Raw genomic sequence first — 15,406 nt, forward strand, 5'->3', positions numbered from 1 at the left:
CTTGAGTGGTGGTCCACCAGGACATCTAGATTCCTCTCATAGCATTACTGTTGGGCTATGTACTGCCTATCCTGTATCTGCATCTGGTTTTCCTGCCTAAATGCAGGACCTTGTTTTTCTCGACACTGAACTGCATCTTGTTGGATAGAGCTCAATACTCAAATTTGTCAAGATCCTTCTGAATCTTGAGTCTATTTTCTAAAGTGTTAGGAATTCACCTCAGTTTTGTGTCATCCACAACTTTTATGAGTTCCACTTCTATCCCCTCATCTAGGTCATTTATGAAGATAATGAAGAGCACTTGGCCCAAGACAGAACCTTGAGTAAGCCCACTGCATACTTTCTTCCTTGTAAATGCAATTCTATTAACTACCACCCACTGAGTTTAATTGGTCAGCCAACTGCAAATCCATCTGGTAGTGATACTGTCTATCCCCACTGTTCTATCTTTCCCAGAAGTAGGCTGTGGTCTACTTTATTAAATGCCTTACTACCATCTAAATATACTATATCTGCAACATTTTATTTTAAAATTTGGAACCATATCAGTTCTTTTCCAAGCCTTGGGCAACTTTTCTAGGAGCTTTCAAAGTTTTCATTCAGTGGTTCAGAGATTATGTCTGCCAGCTCCTTCAGTAACCTGGGATTTAAACCATTTGATCCAGGAGACTTGAACTTGTTCAGAGCAACTAGATGTTCTCTGACCAATTCCTTATTTATTTTGACCTACATTCCTCTTTGTCTCCCAGAGGAGAGCTTATGACATATAGAGCTATTTTTTTCTTTTCTGTAAAGATAGATACCAAAAAGGAATTAAGTACTTCTGCCTTCTCCTTGTTTCGCATTTGTTGCAAGTCTTAGCTCATTCTGAGCTTTAGCTTTCCTGACTCCATTCTTGTAAATTCCGGCTGTTTGTTGGTATTCTGCTCTAGTTACAAGCCCCTCTTATAACATTTTTCATGTTTGTCCTTTTTGTCCTTCATCTTGTCAAGTGAGCTTTTTGTGTAATGACACTGGTCTTTTCAGATATCTCTTGTTTTTATTTCCCTTTATTATCTTGTTTTTCAGTCTCCTAAGCATCCTAAGCTGTTTTGTCCCTCTAGGATTTCCATCCAAGGAATCCTTCCTATTCTTTCTCTTAGTTTGTTGAATTCAGCTCTCTTAAAATCTAGAACACTATTTTTTGTTCGATTACCCTTTCCTGAATTATGGTGAATCCCTGTGTAATATGGTTTCTCCCTCCAAACATTCCTAAAACCTTCACTCCTTTATCCATTTCATCCCTGTTAGTATCAAGTTCAGTATAGCTGACCGTCTGGTTCCCTCCTCTACCTGTCAGGAACCTCAGTTCTTTAAGCAAGGCTTGTGAATCCAAAAGCATTCCCAGCTTATGAGCCACTTCTACATGAAAAGTGTAGTTCCGTCCACAACAGAGATGGAATATCCTTGTAATTAGGTTTCTGCACCAAAGCCACTCTGTTTTGCTGGAATTAAGTCTGTGCTTCTACTTTCCCACCTAGACTCTAGAAGCCTCCAGGCACCAGGATAGGACTTCTCCCAAATTGCCTGTTCACCCTGGATCAAAATGTATCTGCATATTCCATAGTATCTAAGACCATGCTGGTGAATGAACCAACCCCCTCCCCCCCCCGCCCCATAGCAATAATGTTAAATAACAGGAGCAAAAGCATTGAAAGCTATCATCAGAAGAACAAAGAACATGACTGCTCCCCCTTCTTATTGATTGAAATCTTCCCTTCAGAAAGGATAAGAACCATTGTGAAAGTAAAACTGCCATACCCGGGTTTGGGAGGGTCAATGCAACTAAGTGGTGTTCCCCCCCCCCCCCCAATTAGATTTATGTCAGCGTTCACAATTTTGGATTTAGAGTTCAAGTATTTGTTTCTATAACTAACACGTTTAGATAGTAGATAATGTGGGAAAATTTATTCAGTATTTTTTAAATGTTCTATTAACTTGGCACTATTACTGCCACTATGACACACAAATAAAAATCAAACCAGCATGCCTTTGCACATAGAACCATGAGTCAAAACTAGATTTCCCAAACTGGTATTGTGTCCTTAACATTAGTACTGAATGCTGCATGTGGCATGGCTAAAACTAAGCGTTATATGGATGTTTTGCCCAAAAACCTGAAAGCAGAAAAGATCAGCATCTATAAGTATATCTGATAATGACCATAGTACATGGAAGATTAGAAGTGGAACGCATGATAAAAAAACATGAATTAATTTATCATATGAAATCAAAGAATAAAACATTGTGCATTTGCAAAGCTAAGTGAAGGGAAAATTGTAATAAATCTGAAAGATAGTAGTTTAATCTACAGTGGAATTATGCTTCGAAATGAATGTTTATGTTCAATTATGATGAAAGAGCTAAGATGGATGGTATGGATAAATTGGTATTATCTATATTGCTGAATAGTTAATAAGCATAGGTTGGTCATAGTTGATGTTTTGCTCCAGTGAGAAGTGAATTTAAAACAAATATGCATTGTGGGGGATGAACAATGTCTTGAATGAAAGCAATCTGAGATAATTTAATTTAATTTAGTCAATTTACTAATTTATTGACTCTAGGAGACCCTTAGCATTTTAGGTGACATGAATGGATGGAACTAGACAGTACAGAAAGTGTACAGAAGTGAGTACAGAAAAAAGCTTTGAGTCAAGAATAAATGAGAGAGCTGAGTTTTAGTAATTTCTCTGAAAAAGTGCCATAAAAGTGGGAAAGTTTTAATTTTTTCTTTATTATTATAATGCAACAAAAATGGAATAAAATATACAAAGTAAAATAATAAAAAACTGTAATAGCCATATAAATGCACCAAACACTTAATATATCATTAAAAAAATAATACAACTCAATTAAACAACAAATTAAAACTTTGTCCAGATGTAATCATATTGTCTTGTTCTTCCATTGCATCAATAGACTCAAACAGAATGAGTAACTTAAAAAGAAAAATGATAACATGCTTTGCAATGAAACTAAAGTGAGTGAATAATGGAAGAACTATTTCAAAGATTTGTATGTTAATGGCAGCAAAGTTAAATTTAGCACAAAATTGGGAAAGAGATAAGTTGTCGAAGATAATGATAATTTAAACTTGAAGAATATGCAGTAATGGCAAAATTAATGGCATACATTTACAAAAAAAAACATTTGAGCAAGAATGGCTATCTTACATATTACAGAATAAGGCAAATTTAAATATCTAGAGAATGGCTTTTAAGTGCAAAAGAAGCTAAGGAGTTGAAATCAAACAGTTGTTGTTGTTCATAATAACCACAATGGGCGTACTACTTTTGAAATCTTGCCAAAAACATCTTCAAGGTCTTAAACAGGCAGTCTACAAATAGTCCTCGTCAATGACTGGTTGCTTATTGGCTGCTTGAAGTTATGGACCTCCCCAGAGCTACTTATAACTCATTTTTGAAATTATGATGGTGGTACCATCACACCCCGGCAGTCGCCTAATTGTGTTTTAGGTGCTTGGCAACTGGCTAGCATTTACAGCCATTTGCAGCATCCCAGTGTCATGTGACTGTAATTTTTGGCATGTTTTGCCAGTTTTTGACATTTATTTCTGGTTTCCGGCAAAAAATGCCCATTTGGTGAAAATGGGTATGCTTAATGACTGCAGTGTTTACTTAATGATCACTGCAAAAAGTTGTAAAATTGGGCCCTGTTTAATGATCTCCACAACCTCTGACTGTTATTTGGGGTTCAATTACATTAATAAGTCAAGGACTATCTATACTAGAGTCAATATCTATGGAGATTCTTAGTCATTCAGGTCATGCTTGTCCCAAAAGTGCTTTTTACAAGAGGCAACTGGACTTTCTGATTTTTCTTTGAAGACATTTTGTTTCTCATCCAAGAAGCTTCTTCAGCTCTGACTGGATCAGTGGTGGGTTGCTACTGATTCGCCCCGGATCGGGAAAACCGGTAGTGGTGGCAGGAGGCTCTGCCCACCCGCCCGGACACTTCTGCACATGCGAGCACGTGAGCGCCCACAAGTGAACCGGTAGTGACGGGTTTTGAAACCAGCCCCTGGACTGGATGGTGGGGAATGGAAGGATTTGAATTTAAATCCTTCTATTCGCCACCATCGAGACAGAGCTGAAGAAGCTTCTTGGATGAGAAGTGAAACGTCTTCAAAGAAAAACTAGAAAGTCCAGTTGCCTCTTGAAAAAAGCTAGAGTCAATACTGACTGGAAGGCAATCAGTCTATAAACCACATGTTTTTATAGTTTTTTTTCCTCTCTGTTTTAAACAATTAATATAGAATTTAGTACTTAGCTCAGAGATTTAAATTCTTATATTGTTAAAAGAAATGCAACTAAATGTAACTTAATGTTTCCTTTTTTTTTATTGAAAAGTTTTAAAAAATTTTACACATATTTTCTCCTCCCTCCTCCCCCCTCCTGCCCCAACCCTCCCCCCCCCGGACTTCCCAGAACAAATACAGGGTATAGCATTTAACAAACATAAAAAAAAACATACGCTAACTATCTATAGATTTATCTCCCTCTTACACTTTAACTCCCCTTGTTCATATCTAAATATAACTATTTAAACCAATTATTGCTTGAAAGTAATCAATCCACCTTCGTTCTTGTCCGTTCTTCAATAATAAGCAAGTCTTCTTTCTTCCAGTATTACACAATCAGAGCCCAGTTACAATTAACCATCACATCTCCAACCCTTACATATATTAACACATTAACAAAATATTTTAACCAATCTCAAATAAAATATATTGTAAAAACCTTATTTTTACTTTTTACCCCATAAACTTATATTGATTCTTCCTGGAAACATTCCTTACTTAATAGCTTTGCATAAACTTATTCATTTTATTCTCTACAAATCCACTACGCATAATCAAATACCATCTTCACTATTTAATATCTATAAAAAATATTGTAAAAACCTTCCCTCAACCCTTGCACCACTTATATTTTCCTTATAACCCACAAGTTTATATTTATTCTTTAATATAACATTAATGTAATTTAAAACAAAGTATAAAGGTTTAAGTAATATCCTTCTTCTAACCCATAAACTTATATTAAATGATCTACACTGTCCATAACTTTTACATCTACAATATTTTTCTTTTAACCCATCAGCTTATATAAATTCTTCAACAAAGCATTCCTTGAAATATACTTCAAGACAAAAGTGAAAGTTTGGTCAGTGGTCCATAACAATTCAAACATAACATTACTTAATATAACTTTTCAGAACAAATCATGTCCCTAAATATAAGTAAATCATTCATTTTCACTATAATATAACTTTTCAAAACAAATCATATCCCTAAATACAGGTATAGTCATTCATTTTCACTATTACTATCCTCCCCAACAAGGAGGGTTATAATTTTCCCATCTCCATTTTTTCCTGACTTTTTTGCGAACCTTCTTCTTCAGTCTCCTTCTTTTATTTTTATAAGTTCTTGAGTTTTCAACTGAAATTGCTGTACCTTACAATCTTGTTCTCTTCACAAAGTAGTTCCTTTCAGTAAACACACGTCTTTAACTGCAATTGAGAGTCCATTTTTGTAAAAAAGTTGTAAAGTTCCACTTTGAATCCTCCTTCTTATATTAAAAATCCCAACGCCTCCTGACAATTTTCCAATTGACTGTATCAAAGCCTCTGGAGAAATCTCTCTCAGTATTTCCTGGTTACGCTCCTTCAAACCTCTCAGCCTTTCCTTCTTAATTTGAAAAACATCCATTCCGTTTTCCAAAGGCACATTTAACTGGATTGTTTCTCCCACCTCTTCATTCAGCAGCTCACTATTATTTGGCATCTGAAATACCAATACAGTAACTTCACTTGTATCTTTGTTGCGAATTTGAGTAAAAGATTCTTTCCTCTAACGCGGAGGTAAATGATTCTAAAATTTCTTTAAAGAGATCCACAGTCAGTATTTGTGTATTTACTGATGTATATAATGGTAAGCCTTCATCACTTTCAAAAAAGCCAGCCATTTTTTTTTCTTCCCAATAAAACTTTCACTTTATACTTTTCCAGCAACTAAATCAATTATTCCAATCCTTAAGTGGTACAAGTCTTTTTTTTAGAAATAATTTTTAAATCCTTCTCCTTTTAAGATAAAATCCACTTCTTTTAAACAGGGGCTTTCAACACAACATAATACTTTGTATCTAACTTTCACTTCTTCATGCCCCATTAGAATCAAACACCATCTTACTTTCCCTTTCTCCCATAGAAATTCAGAGGGAAGTGATAGACTTTTCGGAGTTAAAGTGTCAGACTTCGATGCTATCTCAAAATAAATGAATTTCCAAACTGCCAATCTTTAAGGAAATCTTCTCTTTATTTGAGCACAGCAACCGGATCATCACTCGATGCGGACAAGACTGACCTTTTGCCCCCCAATCCCTCCCTTTCCGATCCCCAATTATCTGCTTCTCATTGGCTATCTTCCAAGTCACTCTACTGACTTCTTGTCTCGTCATTTCACAGGAATGTCCCCCCTCCCTTCATTTCCACGACGACCCAGCTTCAAAGGGATTTAGCAGGCAAAAGTTCAGGGCTTATCTCTCTCCTCTCTATGCCAGCGGTGAGACGCTGACATAAAGTTTAGTACTTGCAATTTTAGATTCTCCTGTATTTGCTCTGCCAGCTTTCCAATCCAAAATCTTTTTTAAAATTGAGTTGCTGGGGTGGTCGCGGCATCTAGATCTGCTTGAAGCAGAAACATCCCGGGTCCGGAGCAATGACAGGCTTTCCGGGGAGCTCTCACCCTTTAAGCCCCAGATTTAAAAAGAAACCTGGGGCTCTTGGGGAGCTCTACCCACACCTGTCGGCTCTCTTTCTCCCCTTCTCCCAGGAGGGAAAGTTTTCAAGCCGCTAGACAGCTGATTTTCGCTGTTGTAGCGGCTCTAACGGAATCCCGGGCTAGCGCTCACAAAGGAGCGTCTTTCGGCGCCGGCGGAGCCACCGGAAGTCATAACTTAATGTTTTCTATGGTAGTTTCAAATTAAAGCTACACTGAGCACTAACTGTACAATCTTAGTAATTCCTTTGTCTGCTTATAGATATTATTTATGTACCTAGTTAAAAAAGAAACAATTAACAAAGAAATAGAATGATACAATGAAGGTCATTGAATTTTTTTTAATACTAACATGTCAAAAGAAAAGGAAATTATGTTGAATCATATTGTTGAAAATAATATGATAGGAAAGGTATACAGTATAACTGGAGAAATATTGGAGGATTTTTACTTATGCAGTAGCTCTGTAACTTGTTTAACATCTGTGTGAGAAGTGTATTAGTGCCCGAAAAATGGAAGGGTGCTGTTAGAGAAAAATGTAACCAAGTTACATGTACAATTTAGTTTTTTATGTGTATGTGGAAAAAAAAATCTGTTTATGTCAAAGTGTATGAGTGTGGCACTAATGAGCAAAATTTGAGAAGTATAGTGCTTTTTCACACTAGAAACTGGTCTATAGGCCAGTTTTGCTCTTAGAAATTCATTGAGAAATGCATGAATATATGAAAAGTTAATGAATTTTATTTGAATTAGGAAAAATATATAAGAAAATGAATAAGTTTGAATTCTTGAATGTTTTAAATGTTGAATTGAATATTTTGCAATATGTGGAATTAAAGATTGATTGTTGAGCATGCTGAATGGATGGATGTCCAGTCAATGGAAACAACTAGAATGCTTAGCAAATGTTTCAACACCTAAAAATAAATAAAACAATAACGTGTGATGTTTCTTTGCTGTTTTATATATTTATGCAAACATATAATAAACAACTGTACGACATTAGAAATATTTTAGTTTGAGATGTGAATTCATTTGTACACAAGTGATGCTCTGTTGTTGACTGAGATTTTAAATCATTTGTAGCAAATATTAGATTATATGATGTAACAGTTTAGATCTGAAAATGCTTTAAAAGATCAAGGTAGTCATGGTTGAAAAAGAAAGTGAGTGAATATTATACCTGCGTTGCAAAAATCTAGAGCAGATACATGAATTATATTTGCTAGAATATTTTCTAAAGATGTGAACACGGAGTAAGAAATTTTAGGATTAATAAACATTGCTAAAAGGTTGGATGGTAGTATGTTGTCATTTGCAAAGAGTGTATGTTTTTGGGAGAAGCAAAAATCACTTAGATCATGCTACCACCCACTTTGTTTTATGAAGTGAGAGATGAGTATATTAGGAAAAATCTAAATGAATGCAGTGGAAATGAATTATTTCAGTAATTTGTGCAGTAAAGCAACAGATAGAGCCAGAAATAAATAAATAATGAATGAATGTGGTTTGAATTAACAAAATTAGTGTCAATATAATAGAAATATGTTGAAATGATTTGGTTGTAGAGACTGAATAAGGTTGTGATTACAAAATGAATATAACAGAATGAATGGGCTGAAAGGAGAAGATGAAGAAATTTGTGGCTGGATGGAACTTTTTGAGATTCTCAAAAATAGGACTACCAAATCTGAGGTGCAAAAATCCAGACAACTGATAAATGGCAATCAAGAATTAATGTCTCCTTGATCTCTTTTCTATCACTCAATGATAATTGTTATTTTGACAACCTGGTCTAATAGTCCTGCTCATATGGTTATACTGGAAGCAAGAACAGAAATAATAGGCTGAAGAAAGTTATATATTGAATAATATTGGTCTAAATTGCACTTAGTTAGATTTCCTTTTTTATATATAATTAAAGGTGGAAACCTTTCATTTCTGGCTTACTACAACTTACTGGTTTTTTTGTACATGTTACATAATGTTGATTGTTTTAAAGGATACTTCTGTGATATGCGTATGTATGTGTTTATTGATCTTGAGAAAAGTTTATCACTTGTGTCATGTTTGGTATAAGAAAGGGTTATGAATTTTCATATCCATAATATATTTGCCAAAATGGAAGTATTACCTTCCAGGTTTTGCTACTACTGAATATTTTTTTATTTGAACAGTTCAAATGGCTGGCTCATTTCTTCATTCCCAACTGTAGTTCCCAATACAGTAATGCATGCCCCCTCTGGATGTTTTTTTAAAAAATTAAACAGTTATTTTGCTATTTTATATTTCAGTAGGTGCAATTGATCATCTGTTTGTATTTGTACACTTCTAAGGTGTGTGTATTCTGAGTAAATTTTACTTTAAACAGGTTTGTCTAAACTATTTAACTACAGTATTCATTTGTATGTGTAGTCAAGTCACATCCAGTGTAATAGAATCAGATAAGTAGTATTTATTTATTAACGCTTACTATCAAATACCTAAAGTCTAATTTTACAAAGTACTAAATACTATACAGTTTATTTTAGAACTTTACAATTTACTTGTAAGATAAACTTAAAACAATAGCACCATCCTCTGGTATCATAATGTTAGTTTTAGTGCCAGATAATACGTCATTTCTGGAAACATGAATAAATTGTAGTAAAAGTATCTGTTCGTTATATCTTATACTTTCAGTTTTACATACTCATAATGAACCAAATGCTCAACAGAAATTCTACTGAAGAACATCAATGTGGACTATATAAGCTCTCAGTTTAGGTGTTGAAGATTAGGTCTACTCAGTATTTAGTATTTATTATAATATGTATTTATGGTCACAAACCTATACATATTATTCCAGAATATTTTCTGTAATTGCTAAGGAAACAAATTACAGTCATTTAGCAAAATTTGGTGTGTAAGAAGACATAGACACTTGAGGTTATTTTTGGAAGGTGAGCTCTATACTGTGGAAGAGTATAGAAGAAATACATTTAGTGCACAAATAATTGCTTTTCAAAATACTTAAAGTTAACTTGAACTGAACCCATTTTACACAGTATAAAGCTTTAATTCTTTTAAAGATATTTTGAAAATTTCTGTAATGCTTTCTTTTCCCTAGGAATCTTCATATTAATCAACAGCTGATAATTTGGAAAATATTTAACTCTTTACTTTCTTGTCCATTTTTATTTTATTTTTGATTTATTACTTGTTAATTTGATTAGTAAAGTATACATTTAAGAAGAAGAAAAATCTCATAAACTAGATCAGAAAACCCTTGATTTTAGCTATAGGCAATAATAGAACTGGTGAAAGAGTCCCCAAGACTGGAGGAAAGTATGTTGCTTTCTTCAAAAAAGGAAGTAGGAGGACCAAAAAAATTACAGAGCTGTTACTTTATATTTACTGACCAAATTTCTGAACATAGTATTAAACTGAATTATTTGTGTGAATACTTGGATTAAATGCATCAGCTAACAAAAACCATCATAAGTTTTCCACAAACAAGTCATGCCACACTAACTTTATCTCCTTTTTTGACAGAAAGAGAGTAGTAATGATGGAATGCCACAGAATTCCATGCAGGACCCTGTACTCTTCGACATTAATGAATTGAATTATTAATTCATTAATAATGAATTATTAATGAATGAAAGGGTTAAGGGGATGATTCTGAAATTGACAGATGATGCACAAGTAGGATAAGTGGCTGATATTTTAGAAGAGAAGAAAAAGATTCAAAAAGATCTAAACAGATCTAAAAAAAAGATTTTAAAAAATGGTCCTAAGTAGAATAAAAATTAACAGGGAGAAATGTAGGCATCTACATTTAGGTACGAAAAATTTAAGTCATAGGTATTGCGCAAGAAAAAGCTACTTTGCCAGTACTACATATGAAAAGAATTTGAATGCTCTTGTTGAACAAAAGTTAAATATGAACCAGGAGTATTTTGCAATTGTTAAAAAAGCAGTGCTACTTTGGGATATATTAAAAGGAGCATAGTGTCCAGATCACAGGACTATTTGTCCCAGTTGGAATTATACTGTGTCCAGTTTGGGGTACCACATTGTTAAACTGACATTAGTTCAGGGAAGGCTGTTAAGATGGTGAGAGGACTGGAAATATGAGGGTTGATAAAAGCAACTTGTTTATTCTGTAGAAGAGAAGACAGGATGGGGGTGGAGATATACCAATCTTTAGATATCTAAGGGTTATTATATAGGGGATAGAGGTGCTAGTTCTCTGTTGTGTTGCTGCACATGACAAAGTCTAATAGCTTGAAACTGCTGGGAAGTAGATTCAGTTAGATGCTACTGTATGATGAATTTCCTGATCGTAAGAGCAGTTAACCAGTGGAGTAATTTGCCTCAAGTAGTGATACTTTTCACTGCATTGGAGGTCTTCAAACAGATGTTAAATAGTCATCTATCCAAAATACTTTTAACAGTGGTTTACATTTGATCAGACTAGTTGACCTCTACCTCTATGATTCTATGAACATGTCATTTTAGGTCATTGCTGTTCCTCTTTTTTTTATTCTGTGAGCAGGACAGTGTTATCTCTTCTAACTATATTTTGTAGTAAGTGCTTTTTCATATCTTTTAAGTATTTTATTTCCAGTTAGTACATTTACTGACAAAATGGAAATATTAAAATAATTATTTCTAGAGTAATTTGTATTATTCTTGGGTGTGATCCATGGGATATTTCCTGTTAAAATGTTTTTCTTGACATTTATGCTAAACTGGAAGATCAATTCTATTTTAAATCATTTTAAAATATTTTAAATTCTCACTATTTAGAGCCCATATAAAATGTAAAGATGTCCTCTTGTCTGTTATCAGTTCCAGAGGGCTTTTAGTCTTTTTAGCTGTTAATTGCTGTTAGATGAGTACCTGGATAGTTACTATAGAATGTTTAGGGCACTGAACAACTCATTTAAACAAACAATATAGAACAGTATATAAGCTTTGTAAAGAAACAGTAATTGAAAGCTAGCAGGGCTTTTACTTGGAAACCCCCTTTCTATTTAGGAAATAACCTTTTTCTAAATAACTCATTGTTCTTGCTTGGAAAGTTATTTAGAAATGATTTGCAAAGAGCTGAACATTTTTGAGTGGTTAGTATAATGCTGACTGAGCCTCTTCTAGTCAGACACATTGATTCTGAGCTCAGTTCACTGTTAGCAAACATAATTTAGAAGGGAGTTGAGGTAAATAGGTGGGAAGGATCCCTCTTATTGATGCATCTTGTGCAATGCTAATTCTTTTGTAATTCTGCAATATGGTATAATCTACATCAGCAGAAGTTAAATAGGAAAATGAAAAAATGTGGATGGACAATAATATTTTAAAAACATTCTTAGAATCATAGGGCTGGAAGGGACCTTGGAGGTTTTCTGGTCCAGCCCTTTGCTCAAGGTAGGAGTCCTTATACTATCCCAGACATCTGGTTATCCAATCTTTTCTTGAAAACCTCCAGTGATGGAACACCCACACTCATGGAGGCAAGCTATTCCATTGATTAATTGTTCACACTGTCAGAAAATTCCTCATTTCCATGCTGAATCGAGCTTCTACCCATTGCTTCTTGTCCTGCCCACAGGTTTTATTCAGAATAAATTAACCCCTTTTTCCCTGGCACAGCCCTTCAAGTATTGGAAGACAGTTATCATGTCACCCCTAAAGCCTTCTCTGTGTTAAGCTAAACATGCCTGGTTCCCTTAGCTGTTCATCGTATGATTTAACCTGCAGATCCCTTATCATTTTTGTTGCTTTCCTCTGTATTCTTTTTAGGACCTCAGCATCTTTTTTTATACTTGGTGACCAGAACTGGACATGGTATTCCAAGTGTGGCCTTCCCAGTGCAGTATAGAGTGGTACTATCACTTCCCATAATCTTGATTCTATCCTTCTGTCCATACACTTTAGGACTGTGTTTAATTTTTTGACAACTGCAGCACACTGCTGTCTCATACTTGAGTGATGGTCCAGCAGGATACTTAAATCCCTCTCACAGATGCTATTGTTGAACCAGATCCTGCCGATAGAACCATACCTGTGCATTTGGATTTTCCTGTGTGTATGCAGGACCCTACTTTTCTCACCCTGAACTGCATCTTGTTGCACAGAGCTTAATGCCCAGGTCTGTCAAGATCCTTATGGATCTTGAGTCTATCTTCCAAAATGTTATCAATTCCCCTTCTTGGGTCATCTACAAGAGTGTCTCTTCAATCCCCTCATCTAGGTCATTTATAAAGATTTTGAAGAACACAGAGCCCAAGACAGAACCTTGAGGTACCCCACTGAAAGCTTCCCTCCATGTAGATGTAATTGTAATGGCCAACACAAATTGAATTAAGGAGATCCACATTCTGTGCCTAGAATAAATTTCACAAATTTGTTAAATATTTGTTTTGAACATTATTTCCAAAACCTCAGAATTTAGGGATTTGTTTTTTAAACTGGAAAAATATATAGGCTGAAATAATCTGAAAGTTGAATGCATTCCCATTCTGAGCTAACTATTTAACTTGAGTATATTCCCACTAGAAAATATACTTCAGCATATTCCCATTAGAAATTGGCCATTTCCAATTGACTTGAACAAGATGGTTCTTCCCCTTATAATAATATCTATCATGGTATTTGCATTTCAAAAATTATAATCAAACCCAGAATAAACGTCAACATGATCAATAGTAGACATGTAAGATGTAGTTTATTACAAAGGAAATAAACAGAGCCAAAAGTCTGCAAAAAAGCTAATACAATATTAATATGATTTAAAGGGATGTATATGATCTAAACCATGGGTGTCAAACCCAAGGCCTGGGGGCCTAATCCGGCCCGCGGGTTGCTTAGATCCGGCCCATGGGGCCACCCTGCGAACAGCAAAGGATTGGCCCACAGTGCCTATGGCAAAGGCTTGCAGGAGACCATCGCAGCCCAAAACGGAGCTTGTAAGGGCTGCGTGTGGCCATCCCGAGCTCTGTTTTCACTGGCAAAGGATTGCAGGAGGCTGTCTCAGCTGAAAACAGAACTGGAGCCCGTTTTCAGTGGAAGAGCGCTCGGGCCACCACAGGCGCCCCTGACACGAGTGATACCGAGTTGGCCATGCCCACCCCAGCCACATCCACTCCGGCCCCCTGAGGTCAAATACAATCCTGATGCGCCCCTCAATGAAATCGAGTTTGACACCCCTGATCTAAACAATCTATTTTGGACACTTGAGTCAAAGGGAGAAGCAAGACAATGCAATTATCTGTAATATAATGTGGAATTGAGGATGAGAGGGATCTTTTGTAAGGATATTGCAAATTTTAATATACAACATAACAAATTTTAAGTTAAAAAATAAAAAAAATCTGGGGATTTTTCTTGGGAAAATGACATTTCATGATATATTTTTTTTAAAAAAATGACAACATTTTTGATACCCAATTCCTGTTGATGGATCAGATCCTCCAAGCAGAATCTGTATTAAGGAACTGGTAGAAAGGATTGTAGAATAAGGAGAGAAAAAGAAAAATCATAGTGGAGATAGATTAGCATGATAATTGATTTCACCATTATTTACCAAATTTCATACAAGACCTAGGATTCTGCAGTTCTTTGTCAGATCTCAAATTAGAAAGCTTGTATTCAGAATGTTATATGTCGAGTCTAATTTTTCGTACTTTTCTTGTTCTAAATTTTTAAGAAGCTATTTTGTATTATCTGTTGTCAACCTATTGTGCAGGCCAATCTAGATATCTACTCAGTTTGCTCTATTGTTATGGTTTTATATTTTTCTCATTCTGCTAGGAAAAGTGAGAGATTCTCAAGCTATCAGAACAGATTCTGACATTGTGCCAAAGGTTACCAAAATGACCGTATCTGGAAAGAAGCAAGCTACTGGCTTTGAAGTCCGATGGTAAACCCTTATTCCCCTCAAAATACATTTCTGCTAGCTCTTTTTTTTCAAATGGTGAACCTCTATTGACTTTTATTTTGTTCTGCTTTTTGGTAAAGATTTACTATTATATATGCATATATAAATAGCATGGCTTCTTGTTTCATTTGTTTAAGTTGACATAAAAGGCATCTTGCATTTGTGATTTTTTTTTAAAAAAAACCTCCACTGTATATTGTAGATAGAACAACAATGTCATTTTAAAATATCTTTCCGTAGATTGCCAGATTATTCTGAGGTGAATTCAGATTAGAGCATTGTAAATTAAATTCTTGACCAGATAATTTATGTGAAATGCAATCAATTCAGAAAAAAGAGGGAAGACATTTGGGTCATTGTTCAGATGCCCATGTTCTATACCACATTGTATAATATATGTTCTCTGTATGCCTTCCTACTGACTGATCTCTTGACTGATGGACCAGTATCTACTTTACTACATCTTATTTATTATGTTCTATTTTCTTATAGAAATGACTATTCCATCTACATGCAGTATGTTGTTTAAGAATTTGATAGATAATCTGTACATTCTGAGTCTCTAGTGGTGGTGTGTTTACAAATGGAGAAAATGGGTATTGTTCTTGGCATGGGAGAAACATCTTGTGGCTTGAAGT

General features: G+C 35.0%; 1 protein-coding gene across 2 annotated transcripts in view; it reads left to right on the top strand.

The window, feature by feature from the left end:
- Nucleotides 1-15,406, top strand: part of HBS1L (HBS1 like translational GTPase) — a 51,401-nt gene that overhangs the window by 16,965 nt on the left and 19,030 nt on the right. For both annotated transcript variants that reach the window (XM_070932701.1, XM_070932700.1), the window contains one exon: nt 14,642-14,750. In XM_070932701.1, coding sequence (XP_070788802.1) covers nt 14,642-14,750 — 109 coding nt within the window. The remainder of the gene's footprint in view (nt 1-14,641; nt 14,751-15,406) is intronic.

This window comes from Pituophis catenifer, unplaced genomic scaffold (genome assembly GCF_029215685.1).
Source record: "Pituophis catenifer annectens isolate HBS135680 unplaced genomic scaffold, rPitCat1.0.hap2 SCAF_1, whole genome shotgun sequence".
Classification (NCBI taxonomy): Eukaryota; Metazoa; Chordata; class Lepidosauria; order Squamata; family Colubridae; genus Pituophis; species Pituophis catenifer.